The 27,990-nt window shown below is 45.5% G+C and overlaps 1 protein-coding gene and 1 long non-coding RNA gene across 6 annotated transcripts; one reads left to right on the top strand and one right to left on the bottom strand.

Annotated features, from left to right (window-relative positions):
• Nucleotides 1-11: 11 nt before the first annotated feature.
• Nucleotides 12-26,865, bottom strand: TRAF3IP2 (TRAF3 interacting protein 2). 5 transcript variants are annotated; one of them, XM_050972518.1, is made up of 11 exons: nt 26,234-26,865; nt 21,073-21,451; nt 19,014-19,098; nt 18,024-18,773; nt 14,817-15,006; nt 12,391-12,566; nt 10,932-11,020; nt 9,154-9,222; nt 6,724-6,840; nt 5,548-5,622; nt 12-606 (listed from the first exon to the last, which is right to left on the bottom strand). In XM_050972518.1, exons 3-11 carry the CDS (start codon nt 19,027-19,029, stop codon nt 460-462), a joined length of 1,629 nt encoding a protein of 542 aa, XP_050828475.1. In that variant the 5' UTR covers nt 19,030-19,098; nt 21,073-21,451; nt 26,234-26,865; the 3' UTR covers nt 12-459. The 5 variants fall into 5 exon arrangements, 4 of the variants coding, with proteins under 4 accessions (XP_050828475.1, XP_009091166.1, XP_030091667.1 ...); XM_009092918.4 differs by lacking the exon at nt 21,073-21,451; XM_030235807.2 differs by lacking the exons at nt 21,073-21,451; nt 26,234-26,865 and having other exon boundaries at nt 18,024-19,605.
• LOC108962473 (uncharacterized) lies at nt 14,854-25,296 on the top strand. The gene is made up of 4 exons (XR_001991101.3): nt 14,854-14,989; nt 15,978-16,093; nt 23,185-23,290; nt 23,834-25,296. It is a non-coding gene; the product is annotated as an uncharacterized LOC108962473 (long non-coding RNA).
• Nucleotides 26,866-27,990: the final 1,125 nt, after the last annotated feature.

Here is a 27,990-nt window from a genome sequence, read left to right as displayed (position 1 = left end):
GACATAGTATATAAGATTGCCTTACAAAAGGCAAATATATTTAATAGTCTGTATACAAACTGATGGTTCAATAATGCTATACAGAGCAGGAATATCTTTAAAGAAACCCTGAGCAAAAAGGAGGATGTAATTTTTATTTTACACTTATTGCAACATTATTTTTGGTATTTGTTTGCTATAATGACTAATAAAAGGAACCAGATGTTAAAATAAAAGTGGGCATTCTTTCCATTTGTAGCTTATTAAAAAATCTAGAGAAGAGAGTTCTGCCCCATCAGCTTTGGAAATAGATGTTTAACATGGTAGAGAACAAGCTGAGCCTGAGTAACCCAAGACAACCAATTCCTTTAGCAGAAAGAGTGTCTTCTGTCATCAAAAAGAGCCATCTGGAAGAGTGCTGGCTCCCTGCCAGGAACAACCCTTTAACAACCACTCGTCATGTGCTTTAAGTTATAATGTTCATAGCGGCACAACCTGGAGTGTTGGTAAAGGTCCTATTGGAGGAGCAACGTATTCCTCCTCCCGCAGCAACCGCAAAAGGATGTTCTTCTTGTTCTTTGGCCAGCTATAAATGTGAGTGTTCTGCAGCCAGGTAGGCACGTGCTCCTGAAAAAATCCAAGGAAAAAAAAAGCTAAATCCTGTAAATCCTTCTGAATTTCTAGCAGAATCTTTCAGATTCCATCACACCCTGCCAGGGAAGATTTAATTCTGTCTGTTCTAGGCACTTCCTGTAACAACAAGAAATGTTAATTTGGCTTCAGAATTGTATTTGGGTTCCTAAATAAATGAACTTTGTGTGATCTCACAGCTTGCCTGTCTCTCTTCTGCCATCACATTGGCTAATTTCACCATGTTTCAAAGGAAGTCTGATGTCAATGACAGGCGTCAAAAAGCTTGTGAAAATAAACAGAGGAGAGAGGAGAGAGGAGAGAGGAGAGAGGAGAGAGGAGAGAGGAGAGAGGAGAGGAGAGGAGAGGAGAGGAGAGGAGAGGAGAGGAGAGGAGGAGGAGAGGAGAGGAGAGGAGAGGAGAGGAGAGGAGAGGAGAGGAGAGGAGAGGAGAGGAGAGGAGAGGAGAGGACAGGACAGGACAGGACAGGACAGGACAGGACAGGACAGGACAGGACAGGACAGGACAGGACAGGACAGGACAGGACAGGACAGGACAGGACAGGACAGGACAGGACAGGACAGGACAGGACAGGACAGGACAGGACAGGAGGAGAGTTGCAGTGCCCCTAGCAAGGAAAGGCTGCCACCTTAGTAGCTGCTAAAGGACCCATACAGCATGTTCAACATTGGGATGAGGATCAATGGGGGAAGCCTGGGACCCCTCAGGAACATTTCACAGGCTGGTAGCCCTCTCCCCCCCTCCCCTTGCACCCTTCTTCACCAAGCATGGTGTGCTCTGACCAACCGAGCAGAAGGCTGAGGCCGATGCTGAGTTTGAGGAGAGACTAATGCATCTCCAGATTAGCAGGGTCCAACCTCCACCAATCCCTGCATCCTGGAAAAGGTGCAGTCCTTCACAGGGGCTGGCTAATGGCCATTAACATGATGAAGCTGGGACCACCATGATGCTGGAGAGTGACATCTGGCTAACGGAGATGAGCCTGCTCAGACCTCATGTTCCCATGTTCCCACAGCCTTGGGAAGTTTCCATATGGACAGCCTGGATGTGTAGGGGTGAAGGGCTATTATAATACCACTAATTAACAGAGGGACAGATCCTTGACCAAAACCAGTGCATGGTCCCCATGAGACAGAGATCTGTTTTGGAACTGGAGACACCAGAACCCATCCAAAATGAGACAGCAGGTAAGCAACATGAGGAGCCAGGACATCCAGCACTTGGTCCCTGGACCTCTTATTTAGCAGTGTTTTCCCAAGACAGCCCCTGTTAGGAGCAGCACAGTTCCTGTCAAGCTAGTGGAGCTAGCTCCAAGAGGACAGAGCAAAAAGCTGCTGGCATGCACATCTGGCACCTCGCCAGGGGATGCCCTGGCATGGGCTGCACATGTCCTGCTGCCAGCAAACAGCCTAGCTGCAGTCCAAACCTTTCATTCCCATGATCATGCTTCTCAAATTGGCTGTCTTTTCCTTGGCCTGTCCAGCTGTAGGAACAAGGCTGCATTGCTTTCCCTGCTCAGGGAGCAGTTTGTGGTAATTGATGCAACCACTCTGTTCAAGCGACAGGATTTATGTATAGAAAGAAGGAGGTAAGTCACACAAGCACCTACAGATCCATTAGTGTGAACTCACCTAGGCTTCTGAACAAGTAGCTTTGTGACTGGCAGAGGTATCTATCAAACCTGACCTCCCTCTTTCTCCAGTGGCTGAGAAAGGATAGGCTTTGGTCAGTGGTCTCTCCAAAGTGGAGGTTGTTCTTCCAGATGGACATCTCACTGCACAGGGGTAAGATCTCACAGCATTCCCTTTGGTAGGAGCAAAAATAAGGCTTCTTGCCTCCACCTGCTAGTCTTTTTATTTTGGCACTGGAAGGGATTTTAATCTTTGTGAATTTTACTCCTTTGACAAAGCTCTATGGAATTGGCCAGGAGACTCAAATGTGACTGGGAGAAAGAAAGATGACTGTGTTTGCATGCACATGCATACCATTGTTATATGGAATTTGTTTCTTTCTTAAATCTTGTTAGGAGCTATAGAAGGAAATGCAATTAAATATGGCAGGGGTTTTACCAAATGAGTCCTTTCTCTACCTTTGATAAGAAAATACATTTTTTGGACAAAGGAAATACAGGAGATATAGTCAGTCTAGACTGCAGAAACGCATTTGGTAGAGGTCCACATGGGTAAATCATTAGTTAATATGGAAATTAGTGTGAGAAATGTGTAGTAGGTAAGAAATCAGCAAGTGGGGATATAATGAGAGAGGCACTACTCATCCAGAGACAAGCTCTGTGCCTTGCTTCCAAAACTGCTCGTACAGTTTTGTTTAATACCCTCCATAATGAAGTCAGTGCAAAAAGCACCTGGACATGAATCAACTCTGGTAATAGTTTTAATTTGAGGGAGGTTGTGTAGGGGTAAAGGGTAGCTTATAGCTGCTATTTTTATCCAGAGTGAGAAAGGGGCTTTTCCTTGCCACACAACAGCATCTGTCACTGCAGGTGGGAGTAATGGGAAAATGGTTTCTGTCCTTTACATTTTTAAAATCTGGCTGTGTACCTGTGAGCTGAGAGGAAATTCTCTCTATGCCATAGGGAGAGTTTTTGACAACTCCACAGTTCAAACTGGTAAGAAGAGGGCCGAGTGTATTGGTGCAGAGGACAGGACTGTTCAGGGCTGTGACAGCAGGGCATGGTTTGACATCTCCTGCCTTCCCTGGCACCAGCCCTGTCCATCTCACCCCTTTCTAGCATGGGGCAATCTTGGCTTAATGCTTTGGTCATCAGGTGGCCAGATGAGGAGGACACATATCTGTGGATTGTTGTGATGCAAACCTTGAACCAGCAAGACCCATGTTTCCTTTAGCAGTGTTAAGACTGGAAGCTGGGAATGCCAGTTCCACCTTAACCGTGTGTTGTGCATTCCTCGCCTCATTATTCTGCTTCCTAATGAACGCTCCTTGGATCACACAGATCTCTTCCTGTTGGAGGTCGACTAATTTTCACATACCAGCAGTGCTTTATGATGTGCTGTGTATGAGATTAACTCATCTAATAGCCCCATCCCCAGATGAATCTTCCAAATCTTTTCTGCTTTTTTCCACTGCCAGCTATGCTAACACTTGAACATATAAAGGACAGTATAAAAAAGACAAAACTGAAGTAATTTGCCCACCAACATCATCCAATTGTACATATACTCGGCAGTCTTTCAGGTACCTCACTCCCTCTGACTGCCTCTAGACTTCATTACTGCAACTTGTTCAGGCTCTGGTGCTCTCCTTCCACCCATGATGTCCTCAGTTACATTATCATTAAGCAGCTAGATGAAGGTAGGTGATGTACCAAAGGATTATGCTGAGAAAGAGACTAAAGCTTAACAGCAGTAGAAAATGCTGATCTGCATAATTTAATGAGAAAGGCACCTCTTGAAAAACTGAAGGGTTATGTGGACTACAGAGGGTGGGCAGGAAGGATTCCTGGAGCCTGATGCCTTGATAGAGGCAACTGGATAGACCAACCCTGGAAATTCCTTACAGATCACTGTCAGAGAGAACTGCTGCTATACATAAATAGTCTTCTGGTAAATAAAGTTGAGCCCAAATTAACAAAACTTACTGTTCTGTCTCAGAGCCCCAAGACAGCTATAGTGCCTCCTGGGACACTTTTCTCTGCAACCCTTAAGGTGCCAAGTGGCTCTAGACTGTGTGGTCTGTTCACATGGTGGGCATTCAAGTAGCCCCAAGGTCAGGAGCCCTTTTCCCCCATCAAAGAATGACTGAAAAAATGCTGAATGCTTCTCTGCCTTTGGCCTGCCCAATTCCTGCCATTGCTGTCTTCCAGGTACTTACTTAAGGTAAGCAGCAGACTGAGATCATTCAGGAAGGGATCTGAATGACATGAAATACCAGAGGTACTGTTCAACCCACAGGACCTCACATATTATACAAACCCAGGGACATATTTTCAATTTTCTGATCTTAAATCGCTGCTTAAATAAAGAACTTCATTACACTAAACTCCACAAGTGCAGTGGGACTGCACAGCCTTGTAACCATTGATAACATTGTTTAAATTTTGACTCATTCCAAAATTTGGGTGCCCAAAGAAATAAAAAGATTTTTTTTTCCCATACTTTTCTAAAATGCAGCTGTACCTAGTGGCAACATAATAGCTACCCAACAGTGTACAAACAGTGCATTTAGTTATGCAAACATGTTATATAAACATGAATACAATGCAGGAGATTGAGAAAGCTATAACTGAAGCCTTTTAATATTTTTGTCTTTGTAATAATCCAAGAGATTTTCTCAGTAAGGTAGAAGAGATGGGCATCTGTTGCATTACTTATTTCTTATTCCCAAATGAATCTTCAAAACAAGTAAGAAAGGCAGATGAAATTGCAAGTCCTAAAAAATCTTAGTTCACCTTTGATGGGCCTGTCAAGAAACAGCCTAGTACCTTAGTATTTATTATACTCTTTATTTTTATACTCTGAACACACCCTCTTCCAGACCCTCTCTTCACATCAGTCATAAATCCTGCCCATCTCGCTCATCAGCATTGCATTTGGACAAAATTATAAAAGGGTTAATATAAAAAGCATGCTTCCTGGATAGATTGCCCATTTCCACTTAAATTCTTTCAGTGCACAAGGCCATTTGAGTTTTAGTTGTACATTCATCATCAGAAATACATTAATACCCTGATTTACATTGTGGCTGAAATGGTTTTTATTTGCATGTACACAAACCTATGAACTTTGGAATACATAAACCTATAAGCTTTGAATATTACTTGTAGGCTATTAAGAACCAAGAAATTTACTGTTTTGGTTTTAAGATTCCATCTGCTGCACTGTGATCAAAATAATATGCACTTAATCATGTGGAAAGTATATAAGCATGCATGTATGTTACCTTTTTGGCATTTGGGAAAAGCACAGGGATGAATCTGAAGTTCATACTTCCTTGCTGTATAAACTCAATCTGCATCTAGAATAGAACAAAAAGCCAGTTTTATTGTAATGACATGACAGTTTTTCTCTGCATGCATCTGAACCCTATGTATAAAAACATTCCTTGCTTACTTAAACTGCTCTTCTGTTAAATGAGTTGATCTATTGCTGGTGGACTCAGTGTTGTTTGGTTTGGCCACTTAATCTAATTCTTCATTGCTACACAAAGGATACAGGAATGATCTGCCAACATTTCTTGAACATTCAGTTTCATGGTGTGAAATAATTCTGGGTTTAGCTGTAGGTGCAATCCCATGAAATCCATCTTGAACTGGTGAAGCCTGTCTTGACGAACACCCCTGTTTGGCCTACAGATGGGTGAAAGACTTCAGCCAGAGGCCAGGTCCATGTCTGAGCCAGGGCCCAGCCTGTTCCCCATGGCCCTGGACACAGGCATCCCAGGGCTGGTATGGACAGCAAAGTACTGCTGAGAGCTCAGCTGCTGGTGACAGCTTCTGAGAAACCTGACTGCAGATTCCAACTGGGGGATCAGATGGGTTACAGGCTGAGAAAGGCAGCTAACTGCAAACCCAAGGAGAAAGGATCAGCTTCATGGGCTCTTCTGGGCTGAATGTGCATCCTGTGACAGGCTGTGGAGATGGGTGTCTGGTCCTCTGGCACCCCTCTGCACTGCCCAGGAGCCCCACATTGCATCTCCAGCCTTTGCAATTCCATCCTTCTGTCAGCTCTACTGCTGCCTAAGAAAAGACCTCAGCTCCAGGATGGCTGAAGCAACAGGGGCTGGTTTAGAGGGAGGAAGTCAGGCACTGTTAGATAAGATTGTGCTCAGGGCTATACAAGGGCTCAAGAAGGTGAAGAAGGGGAAAAACGTTGAACAATAAAGAATATGAAGAAATAAGATGAGCATGTTTAATAGGATTTTTCTTCCTTGAACCTCTTAGCTGATGTTAATGAGCACGCGAGCTGATGAGAGGAAGGATTAATGAATTCCAAAGAGGGGTGTTTAACTATGGGGATTAGGAAAAACAAAGCAAAGAACCTGCCATTTGGAGACAGATTTGTCTTTTGAGAAGAAGAGACAGTCTTTGTAAAACAGCAAATGCATGTCCTTGCTTACCATCCTGTGGATGTATTTAGTATGTAAGCCGTGTTCATCCCTGTCCAGCTGGGATTCAGCCCCTTCCACATCCTGTTTGTATTTTGGACTGATTGCTATGATTATCATCACCGTCTTCTGTTAGGGAGAAAAGCACTTTCATGAAATTGAGAAACGCAGCGTGTTTGGTAGAGGCAGATCGGAAATCTGCCAGTTTGTGTTTTAAGTGATCTTTGTGTTCCTGGCAAACACAAGAGGATCTCATTCATTCTGGCAGGAAATACAGAACTCACACACTCGTTCTCCTCGTTATTTCTCAACATCTCAATATAGAAAATCTAAATGTCAAGAGATGTATTAGCAGCTACCAGTTGACACTTGGAATCCCTGTCATAAAAAGCTACTTTTTATCAGTGTAGAGTGTCTATGTGCATACACAGAAAACTTTTGTCTTTAAATTCAGACCCAAATGTTTTCCAACAGCTTATGTAGAAGTGCATCTCTTTAGTAATCTATGGCTTTTTATACAAAAAGCTACTAAAGACAGCGGGCTGTGGAAGCTACTTCTAGGACTCTCAGTGGCAGAAATGATGTCTTTTCTTGCTGATATTAGTGGCAAAGTGTGCAGAGAGGTGGCTGTGCAAAGAGGGGGGCTGTTGTGGATGGCCTGGGCAGGTTTAGGGGTACCTGGCAGCTCTGTCACTCTGGCCTGAAGGCAATGCTCCTCCACCTTGCTAGGACAGCCTGGATCCTGCCTCTGACCTGTTTAATCCCAGCCCCACACTGAGCTCAGGTTTCTAGAGAGAGGCCGTCCTTTATATCTGGGAAACATCTCTCCTCCTTAATGGCAGGCCAGTTGAAATACAGCAGATGAAAGCTTCCTACTTCTGTTTACCTGAGGCCTGCCTTTCATCCCTGGCACATGAAGCCTGTGTAAGGCTTCCAAATCTTACAGCCTGCCAGGCATGTAATTAACTCTTTCCTTCTGTGCTGTATCAAGACAATCTGCCCCACCATAGGGTCAAATATGGTAAGGAGCCATTATCCCTCTCACTGACTCAACATACTCCTGAATTACTTTTGCTTGTGCTTGACATGTGTGTAAGCACTTACAGATGTTGAGGGTTTGCAAGAGACATGCCCAGTTGCACACTTTCCTCTGCTTGTGTCCAAGCAGTCCCATTCCTCCACATGTAAGGGTTTTGAAGTTAGAAACTGCCTCTACAGAAAGTGAGGGAAACCAAACTTTTCTGGGGTGGGTAGTCAGAGAAAGATCCTCAGGCAGAGGCAGGAGATTGTTCTCTGCACGTACTGGTTTCTCCTACTGACTGTGCACAAGTCCCAGAGGAGATCTGCCAGCTTGTATTTTAAGTGATAATGATGTTTTTGACAAAAGCAAAGTCACCCTGTCTTCTGGTTTCATTACCTACATTACACACAGTGAGCCCAAGCCTAATTTGTCCTGATGCAAGCCCCAGTAGGCATGACTGCATTTCCATGGCAGAGGTCCCAGGCTGGCTCTGCAGGAAGTTGTATCCTGCCTGCATGGACACCTGCATGAAACTTGTCTAGGGCCTGCATGGACAGCTTCAGGAAACCTATGGAAGGCTGGCTCAGATGGTTGAGCTTCCTTGCTCAGGTTGGGGAGAGTCCAGCACTTCTGTCATCCTGTTCCCGAACCATGGAGATCAGGCCAGAGAGAGTCAGAGACCGGTGCAAGGTGGAGAATCCAAGGAAGGCAGCCATTGATGGCTCCTGTCCAGCAACAGAGCCACCAGTTTGCTCCCAGCTGTGCTGCTATAGTCTGATCACTTGGCTTGATTCTAAAGGAGATGTGCACTCACTGCTCTGGGGAACTTCAGAGGAAGTTGCGGCTGCAGGGGACAGCACTGGCAGCAAGATAAATCTCTGTTTTACTGCTTAGATAGATACAAAGTGATGAGAGCAATCTGTATATCAACCAAGAGAATACCAATTTTCAGTTTAAATATAGGATGGTTTATCCAGAAGAACCCTTCAGCGTTTTAGGTATCAGTGTAAAAGCTACAGGTGAGAAGGATAAACATGAGCCATGACTATGGCAGCCTATGGATGAAATACAGATATAATTGTAACCAAGCACAGCTAAACCCCACTATTTAAAAAGGGGATGGAGGAATAACTTTTCCAATGGCAGCTTCAGGCTGGATGTAACAGGAAGCATTAGAATTTCACAAGAATGCCAGGATTAGCCCTTCATTTCTTAAAGAGCGAGCTCTGGGACCATCAGATTCAGATGTGAGATAGATTTGCCTACACTCTTTCTGCAACACCTCTGCCATTTCTACAGGGGCAGGGAAGATAACAGTAGGGTCTTGCATTTTCATTCTGTCCCTGCTGTGTATTAGAATAATTCAACCATTTTCCTCAGGTCACCTCTGCTATAAACAAGGTTAAATTGCCCTTACATACATCACCTAGGTAGCGCTCCATCCACTTAATGATGTCAATACCTCGCACTGTGTCCTCAAAGATATCAATCTGCAAGAGAATGAAAGTCTGTAGTGAGCATCCCTTCACCTTTCCTCCCCATTTTAGGGCACTGATAGAGCACCTACTCCTGTCTTTGTTTATGACAAGCATTTCCAATTTCCTTAGGAAAAAAATGTGTACATGCCCTTCTCCCCTTTCTGTGCAGTCTGGAATCAAGATGGACAGGCAGGCAGAGGGAGGCTGCTGCAGGCACATCCTTGAGCTCCCACTCAGCTGGCACTTTGACTGGCTGCCCTGCTAGTCCCCAACTCCCAGGCATTTTTTACTGGACAGAAAAAGGTGCTGCCCACCTTCTCCATCTCTATAGCTGCAAATGCCTCCTATTTTCTGACTGCAAGGGTCTACTGAGTGGGAAGCTTTAGCTTCATATTGAACTAAATATTCAGGGTGTGTGGTGGGAAGTCAGCCAGGTCACTGATAACTGGGTGCAGTTACCCAGACTTCAGTGACAGCAGAGCAGTGAAGGACTTCATAGGACTGAATATGACCAACACTGCTGGCTTCTCTGCACACCCAGTAAACCCAGAAACCAGCAACCGGTGATTGTGACCAATGGAGTAATTATTAACTTCTCCAAGTTTTTGAGATAAGAGTCATGATTTGCTCTCAAGTCTTTCTTTTTCCCTTTCTGAATGCAGAGAGCTCACTTGTTTCCCTGCTTTGGGGCCATTTTGCTGTATTTTTTATTCTGCAACAGGCTCCAAGAGTTGCCTGTCCAGCAAAGGTGCTATTAATGAGCCTTCTACTCTGTTAAGCTATGGTGCCCAAAAGCTTTCTTATGAATTGGTCATAGTACAGAACTGCTGGAGAGAAGTATAACTGCAGTTTCTGTAAAAAAATCTTTGATTCATGAAAATAAATAAGCATGTGCAAAGCTCCCCACTGAGTCTCATTCAGTTTAATGATAGCCACTTGCTTAAATGCTTTTCTGAAATGGAGCCAAAGAGTGAAGGTTGAAGGGTCAGGTAGCATATGCTCTTGAAATAAGAAAATATGAATCAAGATTTTGATGAACACTGAATCCTAGAGCCTCTGTGGGCCTCTAAGATGAAGCAAACTCAGGAGAAATTCAGTAAAAATCAGAATGGCTTATGGAATTAGAGAGTGTGACACAGACCTTTTCAGGCCAATGATTTTCAGAATTCCTTTTAGAAGTGTAATAAAGCAAAATCACTTTTAAAGGGATAACAAAGCAAATGAAACCATGAGATGGGCTGTTTCATTAAGCTTTGTGAATTTTAGAATCTACTTCTAGATCTTTTTTAGGAGAAAGTTACTCACATCTGAAGAATCAATGATGTAATAGCATTGGAGAAAATAAAACGTAGGATGGGAAGACTGTAAAATTGACCTTTTGTAATACTGATATTACAGATCAAATATGAGACAATATTAATGAAATAGCTCACAAATCCTCATATTATTGCCCATCTGGCATCACTAAGTGAAATTTTCCAGGATCATTATTAAAGCATATTTCAAAGCACAAAATTCAGTTAAAAGAAGAATAAACAAAAAGGCAGATCATTTAAGTTATAGCTTGCAAAACCAAGGCTAGTTCATCCTATCTGTATCTTCTTTAGCCTACAAAATATGATAACCAGAAAAGCATTTAAATGGACAGTGTATTGCCTCTGCTCTTTTTAAAAAAACCTCTTCCCTGGTTGAAAGAAATGTCTTCTGGAAGGAATACTTACAGCAGTTTGAAATCCGTTTACAGACAGGAAGTTCACAAATTTCATAACCTCCACTGCTGTATCCACTGAGTAGGTTATAAAGACCTTGCCTGGGGGAGAGAGTCTGTATGAATACATAACACATTTAAATACACCATTCAGGGGGTGTGACTGTCACAGCCCTCCTTCTCCACCATGCTGCAGGTTCTGCCCATTTAGGTCTCTTTGGATTGTTTACGAAACGGATGTGGGATAGTGCAGTGGCTCAGTGTTGAACACAACCCCCTGTCACAAAGCCCTGCTCTAGATTTGAGCTCCTTCTGCCTTACAGGCAAGCTGCAGAGAGTAAATCCCCCTGCTGCTCTCCCTGCCCTGTGGCCAGTGCTGCTTTTTCCCAGTGCTTGAGCATACTTGAGCCTGGGCTCTCACCCACAGCTCAAGTTACCTGCACTAGCTGCAGCCAGCACAGCTTTCCCCAGACACACTGATATGACAGAGCTGGAGGGGCCCTTGTGCACGTCATACTGCCTCTCCTTGGAGCAGCATTAACACCCTGTGCAGGCAGGATCCATGGCTGGTGACAGCAATGCCCTTGCCCTTGTGGGAGGGGTTTTCATGGCTTTGCATCAGGGTAAAGCAGCTGGCTGATCTAATCCAGCTGTGCATGTACCATAGATGACCCTGTTTTACCCAGTAATTCCTCCATCTAGGACACACTAACTGATAAAGTAAGGTTTATCCAAGAGTGGCATCTGGTATCATCACTCACTCCTACAGGCCAGAGAGGTGTGGCTCTCTGGATTTGAAAGGTGATATGCAGAATTAAGAATAAAGGAAAAATCAAAACCTCAGGAGAGCTGTGGAGGGTTCTTAGCAAGGGTACATCTCACCTACTAATCAGATTGGCATTCAGAAATAAGCTATTTTTCTGAAACCTAATGTTCCCCTAAGAATTGGAGGGTGAATGCATCTGTGGTGCTGGTGGCAAAAGAAGCATGTCACTCAGAGCCTGCACTGCCCTCAGCAAGTCCCAGAGTCCTCTCCAAACTCACCAGTTCAGGGAGAAACTGAAGTCAAGGCTCAATGTATTTGTCTGGTTTGGGACAGGCAGAAACATTTTATCCCTCAGGCTTTGTTTGTTTTTAGTCTTACTGTAAGCTCCAGCCCCTCCTGCCTCAAAGGGACATCCTGTTTAGCAAGGAGTCATGAAAACAATCTGAACAGTATTTACTTTTTGTAAACAAAATAACAAGCAATTAATGACCATTATGCTTTCAGGATTCAAGGGGGTAATTCCATCCCACCAAACAGACACTCACACCCAAGAGATGTGGTGACACTTGGTATTTTCTTTTCTTGTTGTCTTAATGTCATTTTCCCCTGCCTTCTCCTCCCCCTTCACCACTCTGGAGCTCTCCCACCTAAAGCTGTTAGGCCATGCTGTAAAATCTTGCACAGAACAAATTTGCTAAGCACTTACGCAACTCCTCAGGCAGATTGCTGGTTCTCAGAGTTCCCCTGGCTGCAGGGTTACTGAGAGGTCTTGGGACCGCAGCTGGAGATGGAAAATTGTCAGAAGGACAACCACATGCTTCATCCAGGCCACATGCCTTGGGGGGCAGCTGACCATTAGGTAGCTGGTTGTATAGCTGGTTTCTACAAAGAAAAGCAATGGAGGATTTGGAAAATACTTCTTTCTAGGCAAAATTCAGAATTTCTTCTCCTGTTAATAACACACTAAGAACTTTATCTGCATATTAGCTATGAAAAGTTCTCGCAGAAATGCTTGGCTCAGCACATCTGCTTAGTTACTACAGTGTCTTTGGAACGGATACCTTGGTGACAGGCCACTACAAGAAGCAGTATATCAGAGAAACATTAATCACAGGAAGTAAGTCACATCATAGCTGAAAGCTGTTCAGTTTGCAATTAGCAGAAGCAAAGGCTGTTTCTGAGTGAGAAATAATGGCATGTCATGGATGTTGTTATGCACGAATGGGAGCAGGATGGCCCTTGGGTAACCTCTTCCCATTATCTAAATAATGCTTCATGGCACCTCAGATGCTCTTATGATGTCCTGTGCAGCACAAGAGGCTCAGAGAAAGCTGGAAACTGGGAAAATGGGTCTACAAGGGCACTCCAGCTCCAGCTCTGGAGGGCCTCCAGTCTTGGACAAACCCATAGTTTTGCCAAAGGGAACAAAGTTAATTTCTTGACCAACAGTGGCAGACCCAAATGAGGGTTTCTCATGTTAGGGACTGGCATTCCAGACCTGCAATAACCTTGCCTAATGTCTTCTCCATTGTAGTAAACAGACTATAAGGGATGATTTTAGGAAGCTTAGCAGTCCTTGTCCTACTACACTGTGGCTTCAGATTTTAAGTCAATGGGAAGGTGAATCTATAGAGATTTTTATGCGAGGTGTGCTTGCAATCTGCTGGGTTGAATTTATTGGATGAGTTTTAGTTTCTCTGAGAGCTCTTCCCCACAGAGCCATGACGCTTAGTCAATCAAGACCACTCTCTTTTTTTTCTAAGCCTCCCTTAAATGAATGATGACAGGCTGGTCGCAGCATGTTTTCTGTTGTCACATTAAGATTTGGTTTATTCATTTTGGTGCAGATGTTTTCTGTTACAAAATACTCTATAGGCAAATATTACCAGCATATAACTGCTGTTCCTGGAGTCAGCCTGCAAGCAGCAGGCACAGGACAGACCCCGAGTATTCTGGATCTCTTTTAGCAAAAGAAAGTACTAACAAAAGCAACATATGCCTCATCAATGGCCACAAAAGCACTAGCCGGTGGCTAATTTACACATCTTCCCAAAACTCCACCTTATCTAACAAATGTGCCAAAAATCAGGAGTTTGGTTTTAAATTTTATTATTGCAAAGGATACCCACTATTGCCCAATATTTTTACATTTTCATACAAACTCTTCAGTGCAATTCTCTCTGCTGCAGGTAGTCCCTGATCTTGCTGTCACTTTTCTGTTACAGCCCCTAATTTTTCACAGTCCAGAGCAGAATGATATTTCAACTGTCTGCCCTCTTTTTTCTTGCCCATTCTCACAGTTCCCTGCCAAGATCATGTCACATAAGTGGACATTTTCAAGCACAGATGCCTGTAAGTTTAACACCTCTAAAAGTATTGCGGCACTTGAATAAAAACAGTCTGATTTCAGATATTCTCAAAACCTGAAGCTTCAATTTGTTTTTAGATAGCTGAGTCTGAAGGAACCCCTGCATGAATAGGATTTCCCATCTGCTAATGAGATACTCATAAGAATATAAGGCCTGGTAATTAGTCAAAAAGCCCTGGATGAAAAGTGCCAGACATTTTGCTATGAAAAATCATAGAAAAGGCTGCAAACTGCAGTGTAGAGATATATCAGCAACAGATGGAATTTCCTCCCTTTTTCTCTGCACCACAGAAGAGGTATGAAGAAAGTCACTGGAAGCCAGTGATTGAGTTGTCCCAGGCTGGTACAGTATAAAGCTGAAGACCCAGCAAGCCACCAAGCTGACCTTTGCCCATGAGCAGGAGAGCTCTAAGGTTTCAACTGAGATATTTTTCAACCCCTCATCCCTTTAACCTTTAAGCATTCATCTTCCTAAACGCATGCATTTATCTTCGTAAACGCATGCATTTATCTTCCTTAACGCATGCATTTCAGGGTGTGCTCCAACAACATATCAGGTATCTGGCTTTGAAGTCCTTTAGGAAAGGTCAGGCCCCCATTGGGTGTAAAACAGCAAGTAAAGAAAACAACCCAGCACCTCACACATACTCCTGCAGCCTGGCATGCTCACAGTACAAAGATTCAGAATTACTGGTTGAAAGCCCACAAAATCAGATCAGAGGAACTTCCACTTCCCACAGCCCCACCCCCCCAGGCATACTTACGGGAATCGAGGAGGACCAGGGGAGGAGCATGTCCTCTGGGGTGGTCGATCTCCAGTGCCTTTGGGAGCACGGAGGTTTGAGTAATTTGGGATGACTTGCTGGGCTGGGCGGATAACTCTCATGCAAGGTCCAGGAACAGGAGGAAGTGGTTGCGATGGCTCAGCAAAATGTTGGTAAGGAACTCTGCCATCTGGGAGGGTGAGAAAATAAAGGCAGCAGCTATCATTTCAGCCAACACATTTTTGCCTCAGTTTGTGTTTATTCCTTTCCAGGCATGTCTTAGGAAACTGAGCAGTTTGGAGGCATTTGCAGGTATCTCGCTCTGAATGAAGCCAGATGAAGGAATGTTTTGGAGTCTAAAGCTTGCTATTTCCCATCCACATACGGCACAGTTCAGATCCCTGCTCGGGGCTGGGCTGTTGGGACAGCTGACAGTTAAACATTCAGAGCTGCCTTGTCCCTGCATTTACTGTGCCTGTGATTTTTTGTAGGGCTTGTTTTTAAATTTCTTTTTGGCAATGACTTGTGAAAATGAATCATCCCAAAGTTCTCATGAAAGCAGATGCAAAATCCTGGAACAAATCAGTTTGCAACACTAAGGCTAAACAGACTGTGATTATTGTAAATGAAAAGAGGAAAAATAATCGCTTAGTTTGTTACTTCACCCTGTGTGAATTTTCTGTCAAAGTGACATTTTAAGGACTTGCTGCTTGCCATCTGAGAAGCTGCAGGGGAAGCCCAAAGTGATAACTTTGCTCAAGTAATTCTGAAAACCTTTACTGTTGCTGGCCACACATAACACTGATTAATAACTATTGTACAGTGGAACTGTTGGCATAAACTGAAAGAGAAAGCAATGTAAGCTGTTTGTTTCCCAATTGGGGAAAAGGAATTTTTTTTTCTCTCAGTCTTTCTGCTTGTGGTTTTCATTAGGCAGCAGCTCAGTGCACTTCCAAGCTGCTGTGTGCAGATCAAAGTCCAGCCTGGCAGGGCTTATTAGCACTGCATGATTATGGTGTTATGAGCTGTCTCTAAAAGCTGCAGTACTCAAATGCCCTTTTTTCCCCCAAAACTGTTTTTTAAAATCCTTTCAGCTATTTTTGGGTCATGCCTTCCTTTCCCTAGCAGCCATGAGGACCATCTATCTTTTTTTTTTTTTAGGGGAGGATAAAGAATGAAAACAAAGCTTTGATGGAATACTCCAATTCCAGGAGCCAACACTAAAGAAAAAAAAACCCTCCAAGTAACCCCATAATTACAAGATTCCTGATGAAATGGTGAGGCAGCAACACTGTATTTGTTGAGATTGTTTTAGGAGATTTTCCCACCCCCCTCCTAACTATTTGCAATAGGACAGGGTGAAAAGGACTGGGAGAACCATAATGCAAGTCAATAGTTTCCTCCTGGATTCCTCATGACCAGCTCTAGGGAAGGTGACAGGGTTTTGGGACACTCGGTTTGGTTTGGAGGTTTTAAGGCCAATGTTTCAGCAGCTTCCTTTGGATCTGTCTGCTGCTACAGAATACTGGATGCAGCCACAGTTCAAAGCACAGCGTGGCCAGACGTGTGTGCCCACACACCCCCACATCCCTGAAAGACAAATATCTGAAATTACGGTCCCCGGGCACACGGCATTGTTGTGAACATTTCTTTGACTTCAGAAGCAGTTTTGTTGTTGTATCTCAAATAGCAGGTGCCCCAGCCAGCTTAGAGCCTCCGGGCACAGTTGCTATTCCCCAGGGGAGGTGCAGAGCTTTGTTGTGGGTTGCCACTGCCCAACAATTATCTGAGGCACAAGGAGCTGTCAGGAGGTGATTTACGCCGTAGCAGGCATGTGAGAAACAGGAGTAAGGTTGCCAGCTTCTTGGTCCTGACCAAATCTGCTCCAGCCATCTGAGTTTATTTTACTCTTTTTGCCCTCTGGATATGGCTGGAATGGTAGTGATTTTTCTGAAGAAAGCCTTTCAGAGTTCCTGCTTTCAAACAAAATGTCCTCATTCAGGAAATGTCCTACTTCTCACGGTGCTTGCTTGTGGAGGAGGTAAATGGAGGTAAATAGTGAGGGGTGTTGTGCAACCAGTTCTTTGTCTGCTTAGAGCTGAACTGAAAGGAGAAGATAGGAAAGGAAAACCAGAGGACATTTTCCTAATGGTAAGCTGTAGATGTTGTTGAAAGCCAATCTGAAGCCCCTTCCCCTTTACAAAGTTCCAAAATCAGAGCTGGAAACCGAGTTTCTGAAACCCTCCTCTAATTATAGCACATAGCTGAAATGACAAAACTCCTTAAACAGATGCAATATAAATGCTGTGGAATCAAAAAAAGGTTAAAAAAAAAAAAAAAAAGGTTTATCAGAACAGGCCTACAGCTTTTTATTACAAAGCCAGCCCAAAACAGGTCAGGGTCTCATGAGCCTAATGTAATATAAATTATATTAAAACAATGATATTGCAGTTGAATGTTCAAAGCTCACTTCGTAACAGATAAAAATCTCAGAGACTGAAAAGGAATACTAATTAATAGCAGGCTGTAAACTGCACTGTGGGCTCCCAGAGCCAGAACGCCCATATTGAGGGAGTCACATCAGCGCTCAGCGACACAATCACCAGCAGCTGAGAGGGCTCCATTTTAAGTAATGAGCTTTCATTTTAGCTGACAACAGAAAAAAAAATTAGGATGATGGATGTCACGCTCTTTTCACATAGAAATAAAACACATGGGTGAGTCTGGTCATAGTGCTGCGAGATACTATTTATGGAGATCAAGGGTAACCTCCCATCCTGATCCTGGCAGGAAATTCTCAACTTCGGGGATCCAAAGGGGAGCAAGGAAATCTATGAAAACAACAGGAATAGAGTGGGTATAGGAGGCTGCCGAATGACTGATGCAAGGAGGAAGGAAATGACTAGAATATGAAATAACAGCAGGGAGAGGCTGTGCATGCTCAGCGTGACTGACAAAGGCTGGTTTCCAAGCAAAATCATTTGCCTGCACTCGATGAGTAACCAAGACCTCTTTAACTTAAAAGGTTCAGAGGTTTTGCAGCAGAGAGCCCAGCCACATAGCCCAAAAATCTGAAACTGTAAAATGGACTGCAATTAGATGTTTAAAGAGCTTAATAACTGCATGCTGTGCTGGAAACACGCCCTTGGTGAATGATGGCTGAGATACACCCAGAGAACCTCCTGGGGGGTGAGAGGTGATACTCACATGGGCCTGGGGGGAGCTGCTCTGCTGGGCAGCGGTGCCTGAAGCAGCCGTGCGCTTGTGAGGGTGTGTTGGGATGGGGCAAGTGATGGCACACAGGGCACTGCTGATGCTCAGGTCCCAAAAACTCTCTGGAGATCAGTGGTCCTGGGAGGTCCTGGGGGTTCAGCACAGACACCAGTGGTAAGGGGGGCTCCAGATGCCTGATGCCCATGACATCTTGTGACTGGGAGTTATACCCGGTATCTACAGTCCCCAGCTCTGCCAGGAGTCTGTTTCCTGATGGTTGCTGTGACTGTGAACTCCCTTGGCTGCTCTCCTCCAGTGAGTCCTCAGGAACATCAGACAAGATCTGCTCTGATTTACTGGACTTGTGCCTGGTGTCAGCTGAAAGCAGTGATCTTGGCTGCATGCCTGGCTTGTCCATAGCTATAGAATGTGTCTTCGAGGGAAATACTCCTGATATTGATTCACCAGGGGAACAGGAGTGTCCACCTCCATCAGGATCAGTATATTTTGACCACAAGCTGCTGTCTGACTCCACGGACAGCGCTGAATGATGATGTGCTGGTGCTTTGCAAAGGCAAGATGGATCGGCCTGAGGTCTTCGAGCAACATGTGAGCTCTGGGCCTCCTCATGCTCCATATCCTCTCCAGAAGGCTGCAAAGCCTTTTCCAAGATATGTTCAGGTAACTGGGACCATGGCACAGATTCATCTACTTCGACTGGTATGCTTCGACCCACAAAAGTGCCTGAAAAAATGAGAGAAGTTACTCTGGAGATGGACAGCCACATAGTCAAATGCCTGTCATCCATCCATTCACTGACTGTGAGCTGGAATACGGAAGAGCAGTATGTATTCTTTATATTCTTTAATGCTTTTTAAAAAGATGGCAGAAAACAGCAAGAAAGGTCTGGCTGACTTTTGGCAAAACAGGAAAGTAGAGGGTTAGCTGGAGTGAAGCTAGCAGAGAGTTATAATTTGGACTAACCTGACGCAGAGGCCATTTCCAAAGTTTTTTGCAGAACCGGAAGTGAGTCAGCTGCCTTACTGCAAGGCCAGGATTTTTCAGCAAACTGGAAAACAAGAAAAAGGACTCTTGCGAACACGGTACAGTTTCACATGGGCAATAATCCTAAAATAACTCTATCTCAGATGCTGGAAAAGAAATAACAGTTAAAGTTTTGGAAATTGTGTTGCGCAAATCATATGTTTTTTATGGGATTTGTGAAACCTACTGCTCCTGCTGACACTGGAGGGGGGCAAAAGCAGATGAACTGTCTCTCAGAAGTAATTCTGGCAACCTGACAGTAGATCAGACTTAGGTCTGGAGGTTTGGTTTAGGCATAATCTAGGCAATACAACCACTTGCAATTATTTTACTCCTGACCTTCTAATAACAGCTGATGCCTCAGATCTAAACTTTATGACACACCTAGCTGAGTAATTTCAACTTGAAATCTTGTTTCCAAGTGCTGCTGCCTAATTTATGGTACCATTTCTTCCAGTCTATTATCACATGACTCTCATTATTCTGAATTGTTGAAAATTAAAAGATAATTTAAAGAGATTAGTTATTGGCTGGATTTTTTTCCTCTTTCCTTCAGAACTGACCTGGGCCCAAAGCAAAATTATCACTTCCTTTTGGGACTGCTATACTACTAAATTTGGTCCGGCCAAGTGACTTTGCTCAACCCAAGTCAGGATGACAGCAGCAGTGATGGATGAATGCTGAGCAGGCTTCAGGAAGTGCAGCCATCTTCATCCTCTTACAGGGTGCAGCTCAGATTCCTCCCAGCAAATTCTCTTTTTTACCATGGAGTACAGAAAAACACGCTTGGTGCTCATCATTTCCCCAGCCATTCACCTTATATCAGATTGAAGAAGCTAAAATCCCAAGTAGAAGAGGTATCAGAGGAGAGGGAACTAAGCACTCAAGCAATGGGAATGACAACATTTGGTGAAAGAATCTGGCCTGAAAGCCTCATAGAAAAAGTCAAAATCACAACGTGTTTGAAGAGCTTTTAGAGATCCAAGGGTTTCTCCCAACTTCAGTCACAGTGCTTTGAAAAAAGAAAGTCAAATGAACAACAAATTTAAATGATCACTCTATAAAAAAGAGTGAACAGGATCACAGAAAAGTACCAAGCAGTGTCCCAGCCTTTACCCTGGCTTCCACAGTGACTCTGTAAAAGCAAATGTTGTGCCCCCTGTTTACAGGGCAAGGTTGAGGCTTTATATTTTTGCTGATCAGATCAAATGACATGTACTTCCCCCTGAAAGTACCTCTGGCACAGAAAATTCTGGGTGTAACATTTGCTGGGAAGTAGGATATAAACTGTGCTTTGCTGCTGGGCTGCAATGTAAACATTCCTCCTCTATGTAACTTAAACCCCATCTGTGCAGAAGATTTGCCATATATTCATACATACCCTATGTTATATTAAGCACATCCACAGGGAGAGTTATCCTGGGATAATTACAGTGGGATAATTATGCTGGTAAATTTTCCCATGTAGGCAAGTCCTCAGAGCAGCTATTAGCTGCACCAGCACAGCACACACGCTGCTGCTCCTGCTCTGACAGCTGCAGCCCCTGCACAGCGAGCTGGGTCTTGTGCCAAACTAGCTCCTGCCATTCCAACAGCCAGGATGGAAAGGCTGACAGTCAGCTCACCACTATCATGTCTCTCTCCCTGAGGTTAGCACCCCTTTTCCTCTACGCCAGGTCACAAACATCAGCCAAGCCCGCTGAGTCCCGGTTTTTCAACCGGCATAACTGACGTGATGGGAAAGAGAAAACCTCGAGCTCTCAGCACCAGTGTCAGGAATTTGATGCTGTGCAGGGGTGGCAAAGTGTCCTTTGCCTGGGACCTTTGGTCACTGTCAGTTTAAATGATGACTGCCCTGGGGTGGTGACTCACCAGGGCAGCACAGCACATTCAGATTTACACCAACCAGGCTGTAAAGCTGCTGAGTGGTCCCCTGACAGAGAAGCACCTGTGAAGGAGAGGTGTCAAATGCCCTGCAAAGCATCTGTCTTCTGCTTACCTCAACAGTTTTGTAAACCTGACCCTTGGATCAGCTGGCCTTGAAGTGCCTGCTCAGACATGCTCCAACTTGAGGATATCTCTGTATGTTTGGTCGTAAAGTGAATGATGCACTCCAGCAGCACAAATCACATTGCAATCTCTTATTTCCCTCTGAGCATCTCCAGTTAACTGGTTCCTTGTGCAAAATTCACCCTGGTGTTCACAAAGAACAACTCAGCTGAGGACTGGGGTACAGGCTCCACCTCGCAGGCCACATGCATTGTCTGATCATGCCTCTATTCGATACAATCCTTAGCAAACATACAAATTTGGCTTTTCAGGAACAAATTTGCTATGCCTCATACACCAAGATGCTGTTTTGATGGTCTCTGAAGTACCTGGGTGAAAATACCAGAAAATACTTCGAATTCAGATCCTCTATATTCAACAGCCTTCAGTTTAGCACCATGCCAAAAAGAACAGATTTCTGTGGAGAAACTGAAATCTCAATCCAGAGCTCAATGAAGTAAATGGAAATCTTTCTATTGACTTCTGTAGGTTTTGGATTGGGTGTCAGATGGAATTTAAAAGTCACTAAATTCCTTTGGAGGCTACAACCTTGAAAGTTCTTGGTCTTTTTTTTTTTTAGTTCTATTGCTAACATCTGACAGTCTATGAAATGAACTGCATGAATCTAATGAAAGGGAAAACATGGGCAAGAAAACTTCAGGTTTGCTTTCTTGAAGTTTGTTATTTAATGTATTTAGTCTGCCTTTTGGAGAAAGGATATTAGGATTCTAATAAACTGTATTGCAAATCATCAGCCACTAAACTCTTGAAACATCTTGCTTCAGAATATTTCAAAAATGTCTTTCCTATTAGTTTAACCTCAGAATGGATAAATGCCTCTTTATCTCCCAAATCAACTTAATATTTAAAAGACAGCCTTATTTCCTTCCTGTGTAACATGACCTCAAAAAATTACTCCAAATACCTGAGTGAAATAATTTGGTCAGACAGAAGACACAACTAATTCCATCACTTGTGTTTTTACCTGCAAAAAATTCTAGGTTTTTCCTTAGACCCTGCTGCGGGGTGTAAGCAAAAGCTGAGTTTTGACACCCACGCACAGCCCCTGCTCTCACAGGGTCAAGGTAGGAGGCACCAAGGGGATGAGGGCTTTGGCATTAAAAAACTAGGAAATGTGACTTCATCCTCCTCCTCCCTCAGTAGCCCTGGCTGGAGAGAGAAGCTGTTACAACAGCAGAGCTCTGTCTGTAGCAATGGCCCCCCGGGATATATTAACCCCAGGACATGCCGAATATCTTTTAAGCAATGCTGGCAGTTGCATGTGGATGGGAATTCCCAAGAGAAATCCCCACACTGCTGAAAATATAACAGCTGATTTAAAAACATCCTCCTCCAAAAGCAGTACTTCAGGGTGTTGTTTTTGCTCAGCTGAAGATTCCTGGCTTTTGGAAAAAGACCCAAAAGAGCCCATTATCCCTGTATTTTATGTTGCCTTGTGCTGCTGAGTTTCATTTTGCTTCCTTTGACTTTTCTAGTTAGCTTATCCTGCAAACACAGTTAGGTATAGGGCAGAAAAATTACCTGCTTGGTCTCCTGTGTGGAAGAACTAGAGGAAAGGAATGCTTCAGCATACTTAAATACCCTCAGAAACCTGTAGCCTGATCCCTTCTCTGGCACAGAGGCTGCTGGAGAGCAGAGATCATGCCCAACCTCATTTGGAAAGATACTGCAACTTCAAGTCAGTTCATGATATTGCCAGAAAACGTCAAGAATTTAATATCCCCCCTGCACCTCTGACTATTCAGGAGATTACTGATAACCAGCTGGAGCCATTGCATGTATTTCTGCCTGTAATAAAGTGAGGAGGCCCCTCCTAGAGGGACAGAGCCTGGACTGCTCCCAAAAATGTCAAGGGAACTCCTTAAACCACTCTTTTTCCTTCCTCTCCTTATCCACCCAGTTCTGCAATGTGCATTAATTCAGCAAATAACCTTTGTGGGCGGGTGCTCAGTGATTCTTCTCAGTTCCTGAGAAGAACCCCCTTCCAGCTTCCTTGTGAGGCTTCCCACACCCAGAGAGCTTCTTCCTCTGCTTCTGCCAGGAAGACAGGTGATGCCACCCAGATCTCCTGCTCACACCCAGCTGCTGCTGGCCATGGCCATTCCTGAAGGGAGAGCATAAATGAAGGGGAGCAAATTCTTCTGCAGGTCAGTAGAGATGGGCCTGAGCATCCAAGTTTGAAGCAATGGCCAAAGTCCCCTAAAAATCCTCCCACGGAGGCAAGGGGACAAGGGGAAGGCTGTTTGGCTTTGCTCATCTGTGCTGTTTTCTTGCAGCTGATTGCAAAATCCATCAGATATTTATTTCATCTGTTTTTCAGCAGGAAGACTTGTCAGGATGCACTGTCCCAAAGCACACACATTAACCATCTATCTGCTTTTGATTAGAAATCTTCTGTCATGAAGAAACAGAGGAGAGAGAGACTGCAACATGAGCATGGTTGTGCTCTCTGCTGCTTCTGGAGAGGGGGAGAATATTTTTTGCTCTTTTGATCAAAGATTTATTTCTCTACCTTGTTAAAACAGAAAACATTAGGATGAGAAAGAAACCTCACCTTCCTTGGTGCACAACACACAAGGACAGGGTTTTTTATTTGCCAGTCACAACATTTCTGAAATGGCATGGGTAGAGATTAAGGCAAAGCTGAGATCACAAGGGGTGGGGACAGACAGGTATTTCTTGATTTCCAGATAGTTCCTGTGTACTTTGGCTGAATCCCTTAAGCTCCCCGGTGCTGCTGATATCCATCTGCAGGATGGGAGTAAGTGGATGCAGAATCTGCAAGCTGCTGTGAGGATGCACGTGCTGAGATCCCAAGGAATGCTGTTGCCATGGGGTGAGATGAATGTAAGTATGCAAGAGCACTTGCTCTAAGTGCAGCTTTCTCTACAGAAACACTAGACACAACTTTCCTCAAAAAATCCCAGAGGGAAATCCTTACAGGAGGAGCAAGTGCAAATGTGGGAACTGGTTTGGGTCTACAACTTAAATAAGCACTGCCAAGGAAATCCAAGCTTCAGAGTTTCGCACTTCACCGTGAGAAATTTCAGCTGCTGTCATCACGGACGCTGACCCTCTCCCCTGGGTACCTTCCACAGCAAAGACTAAGGCAACATGTCACACTCCTAGCCCAGACTTTTAGCTCTCTAGGGCAGGTAATTCTTATTTTTATGACTTCTGGAAAAATTAGAAAAATAAGAAGGAAACAATGTTCCTCTGGCTATATGGTTGCTCTCATTTTCTGAAGCCATGGCAGGAAAATCTACACGTGCCAGGAGAACATACTTCAAATCCTGTCTGCATGGCAAACTTCACATTCTCTTTTGCAGCCCTAATGCTGCTTCACTGGACAATCCATGGTGCAAAGGCTAGAGCAGAGCTGATATTTTTTGCCTTTTTAGTGTAGACATTGATATATATGTTGAAGAAATGCTGGACAGTAAGTAGTAAGAAACCAGAAGGGTGACACCCTCTAGCAGGATCCAAACAGGCATCTCAGATATAGGCAGTTTTCTAAGCTTTGTGAAATATGAAAACATCTACAATTATCTTCAGTATCCTTAAAAATGTGATTGTTTTCCAGATGCTACTTCCTACCCAATTCTGGTGCTGATAAAACTCTCACAGGCACTTAAGAACCCCCAGTTTGGGATATCCCATGGCCGTGGGACATCCAAAACTCCTGTCACAAAACTGGAGCTGGCTCAGTGGGGTGGGATGGGGGGATTACTCTGAGAAGCATCAATTTCCTCAGCCTGCTTTCCTACAGCTTCATGCTTTACATTGAAGACTCTGGTTCCTAAAGAGCCCCAGGTATTTCACAGGGCTGATGTCTCTCCCCTCCCTAGCCTGCTCCTAGCCTGCTCTGCGGCGCGAGGGCTGCACGGTGCGTGGGCGGCGGGAGGCTGAGGGAAGCCTGCGGGACCTGACGTGTCTCCCTCAGCTGGCGTGAGAACAGCCTCGCTCACTTGCAGTCATGAAACGTGCAGAAATGTGTGTATCTTTCAGACATGTACCCTCTGCCAAACTTCAAAAGCCACTGCTGGGGGTGGGGGGCACTGACAGGCACGAACAGCATAATTGCACACGCCTTGCTTCCTGCTTTAGGAAAAGAGAAAGAAAACTCCATTGGAAAATAAAAAAATTAAAAATACAGCATGCTTCCAGACACTGCCAGCACTCTGCAAGGGCAAGGCCAGCTTCAGTGGCAGACAGCACTGCAGGCAGCAGCCACCTGCCCACCCTGGCCCAGCCACCTGTGCCTCTCGCATCCCTGTCTCCGGAATCACCTGCCGTGGGTGTCACAGCAACATGTGGTCATGGTGGGGCACTGGTGTGGCCAGTCCAGGCCTTGACCCACCCAGGGCTTGCAGGTGGTGGTTGAGGATCAGTAAGCCCAGATGTGCCAATCTCGGTGCCCAGCCAGTGCTAACCCTACAAAACCTGTATCCGGAAACTGGGTGAAATGGGAGTGGGTTTTATATGGGAGCAGGTTTTATATGGCTGATTTTATCCTAATCGAAAAGAAATACTACCATCTTGATCCCACGTGTTTCCATGCCAAGGATGGGGCAAAAACGACGCGTGATCCTGTTTTCTTCATGCCCTGCAGCCACCTCTCCCTCACCAGGTCTGTGGACCTGTAGCATGCAGTCCCAGGTCAGCCGGGGAAGGGAAAGGGAAAGGGAAGGGAAAGGGCCATCGGCCAACACACCACCTTGAGCCTGTAGAGCCGGGCAGGGCGGGATCGAGATCAGGCCTGGCCGCCAGTCATTGCCAGGCAACTACGTAAATAGGCAGGACAACATTTCGACACCAGGCGTGTCCGTCCCCAGAGTTTACCCCTAACCCCTCCTGATTAAAAAAAAAAAAGAACAAGAACCAGCAAACAAAACAAACTGCAGCGAAATGGCTGAAACATGTTGTAACCATCTGTGAAAGTCGGTCTCTCTCATGACCCGCGAGAGGGGGGAGAAAGCGAGCGAGACAGCGATTTGAGGGGGGAAAAGAAGCCCCAGGAGAGCCAGGCGTGGGTCAGCAGCTGAGGGCAAAGAGGGGCCGAGAGCGGCGGCACCTCTGACACTTCTTACCTTGCGGGCGAGGGAGGTTCGCGCTGGGCTGCCCCAGGAGAGCGAGAGGGCTGCGCGCCTCCCGCGCTCCCCGCCGCGCCCGGGGCTCCTTCCTCAGCCGGCCGGGCGGCTTTCCCTCCTTTTACGACAGCCTCCCTGCCTCTCCCAGGTAAGCGGCAGAACTGGCTCTGCAGCAGGAAGTGGAAGAGGCACGCAGGGCTCGGCGCGGCGGCGGGAGAGCCTCTGTGGGGGAGTGACACTTGGAGGCTCACGGCTCCCCGGCCATGCCTGCGTGCGGCCCGCCGCCTCTCCCGGGGGAAGCCGGGCGGCCTCTGCGTGAGCGCCGCGGATAAATAACTCAGGGGGAACCCCGGTGTGATTCCTAAATGGTGTGCCTCGTCGGGAAAGTCCTTGCTTTCAGCCCTCTGTCGCTTACCGTCGGTGCCAAATGTTAAATCAGCTGTGATTCAGACTAATGAAGACAATCACATGATGCGTGTAAGAACTATATAAAGAGAATCGAAAAAATGATTTCTCGACTGGTCCTTTCTTTTAGGTTAGAGTTCTAGATACTTCCAAGTTTCTACACTCTCAAGGAGCAGAAACTCGCTTTCCCTACCAGCTGATACTTCCGCATTCTCGCAGCTCCTGAGAGCCGAGCAGCTCCCGGTGAGCTGCCCCAGGAAAGCCGCTCTGGCCGCTTTTATCCCAGCCCTCACCACTGTCCTGACCTTCCACTCAGCACATCTCCCTGCCGAGAAGCTCTTCCTGATCTCCAGCCTCATTTTCTTAGCTTGAAGGAGGTTCACTTAGCTGCAGCCTGGGCCCGGCTCCTCATCCTCCAGGTGACTGCAGGCAGACACCACTCGCTGCCTCAGTGCCTGGCAGCTCTGCCTGGGCACACAGGGACATCTAAAACATCCCTCAGGCTCCTCGCTCTGGCAGTGCCACCGCTGCTCCTTCCTGTGCCCTTCCTGTGACACTGGCAGAGGAGGAAGGAGCCACATGCTCAGCATTCCTGTCCCCGGGATGGGCTCTCTCTGCATGCCCACCACCCTGCCAGCCCCTCTGTCTGATTCAAAGGCAAAGCTGTGACCCAGGCAATTATCTCCTCTCATTAGGGAATGACTGACCACATTTTTGGAGGAAAACCTCAAGCAGCTGGGAGCAGCATGTGCCCCCAGCTGAGCACCGTGTGATTGTATTGATGGCAATGCAGTGATGCCCTGCAGCCTGGGCTTACCTTACTTCTTGAGAAAGCCTACATCAGCCTGGCCCTGGAGCTGGCCATCCTGACCCCCTCCTTCCCCGCTTCCTCCCTCCCGTGCCAAGGCAAAGGCCAGCAGGACACCAGGGCTGCCTTTTGGAGCATCCTGAAGTTATCCTTGACTGCTGCCAGACTTTGTGGACAGTCCCTGCTGGTCCCAGCCAGACACAGATGTGATGAGCACTAGATGCTTAGAGCTGGCATGGCTGCATTATAACCACAGTCATTTGAGTCAGCTGAAGGTTTAATCCCTCTGGCCTGGCCTCTGCTGCACAGCTGTTTTGCACCATGAACACCCTGACAGCTGGCATTTTCATCAAGGCTGCCTGAGCCCTGAGTTGGACCACACTGGGCTTGGGTGTCTGCCTCTCCTGCCAGTTCTCCCACTGGCCTCCAGCTCGGGAGCAGTGATGGCTCTATTGCCACCTGTGTGCCACAGTTGGTGAGGGCTGCGAGGGGCCCATGGCCACACAGGAGCCAAAACCAGGACCTTGGTGAATGGATGACAGGA

Source organism: Serinus canaria, chromosome 3 (assembly GCF_022539315.1).
Source record: "Serinus canaria isolate serCan28SL12 chromosome 3, serCan2020, whole genome shotgun sequence".
Lineage (NCBI taxonomy): Eukaryota > Metazoa > Chordata > Aves > Passeriformes > Fringillidae > Serinus > Serinus canaria.
This window is presented reverse-complemented; position numbering and strand designations above follow the sequence as displayed.

What these genes read in the sequence shown, in the direction of transcription:
- TRAF3IP2 (XM_030235807.2), bottom strand. Translation starts at nt 18,837, where the DNA reads ATGGATGACAGGCATTTGACTATGTGGCTGTCCATCTCCAGAGTAACT. An exon ending in TAAACGGATTTCAAACTGCT is followed by an intron (nt 9,223 to 10,931) that starts GTAAGTATTCCT and finishes ATTCTCTTGCAG; the next exon opens with ATTGATATCTTTGAGGACAC. An exon ending in TTTTCCCAAATGCCAAAAAG is followed by an intron (nt 607 to 5,547) that starts GTAACATACATG and finishes GGATTTTTTCAG; the next exon opens with GAGCACGTGCCTACCTGGCT.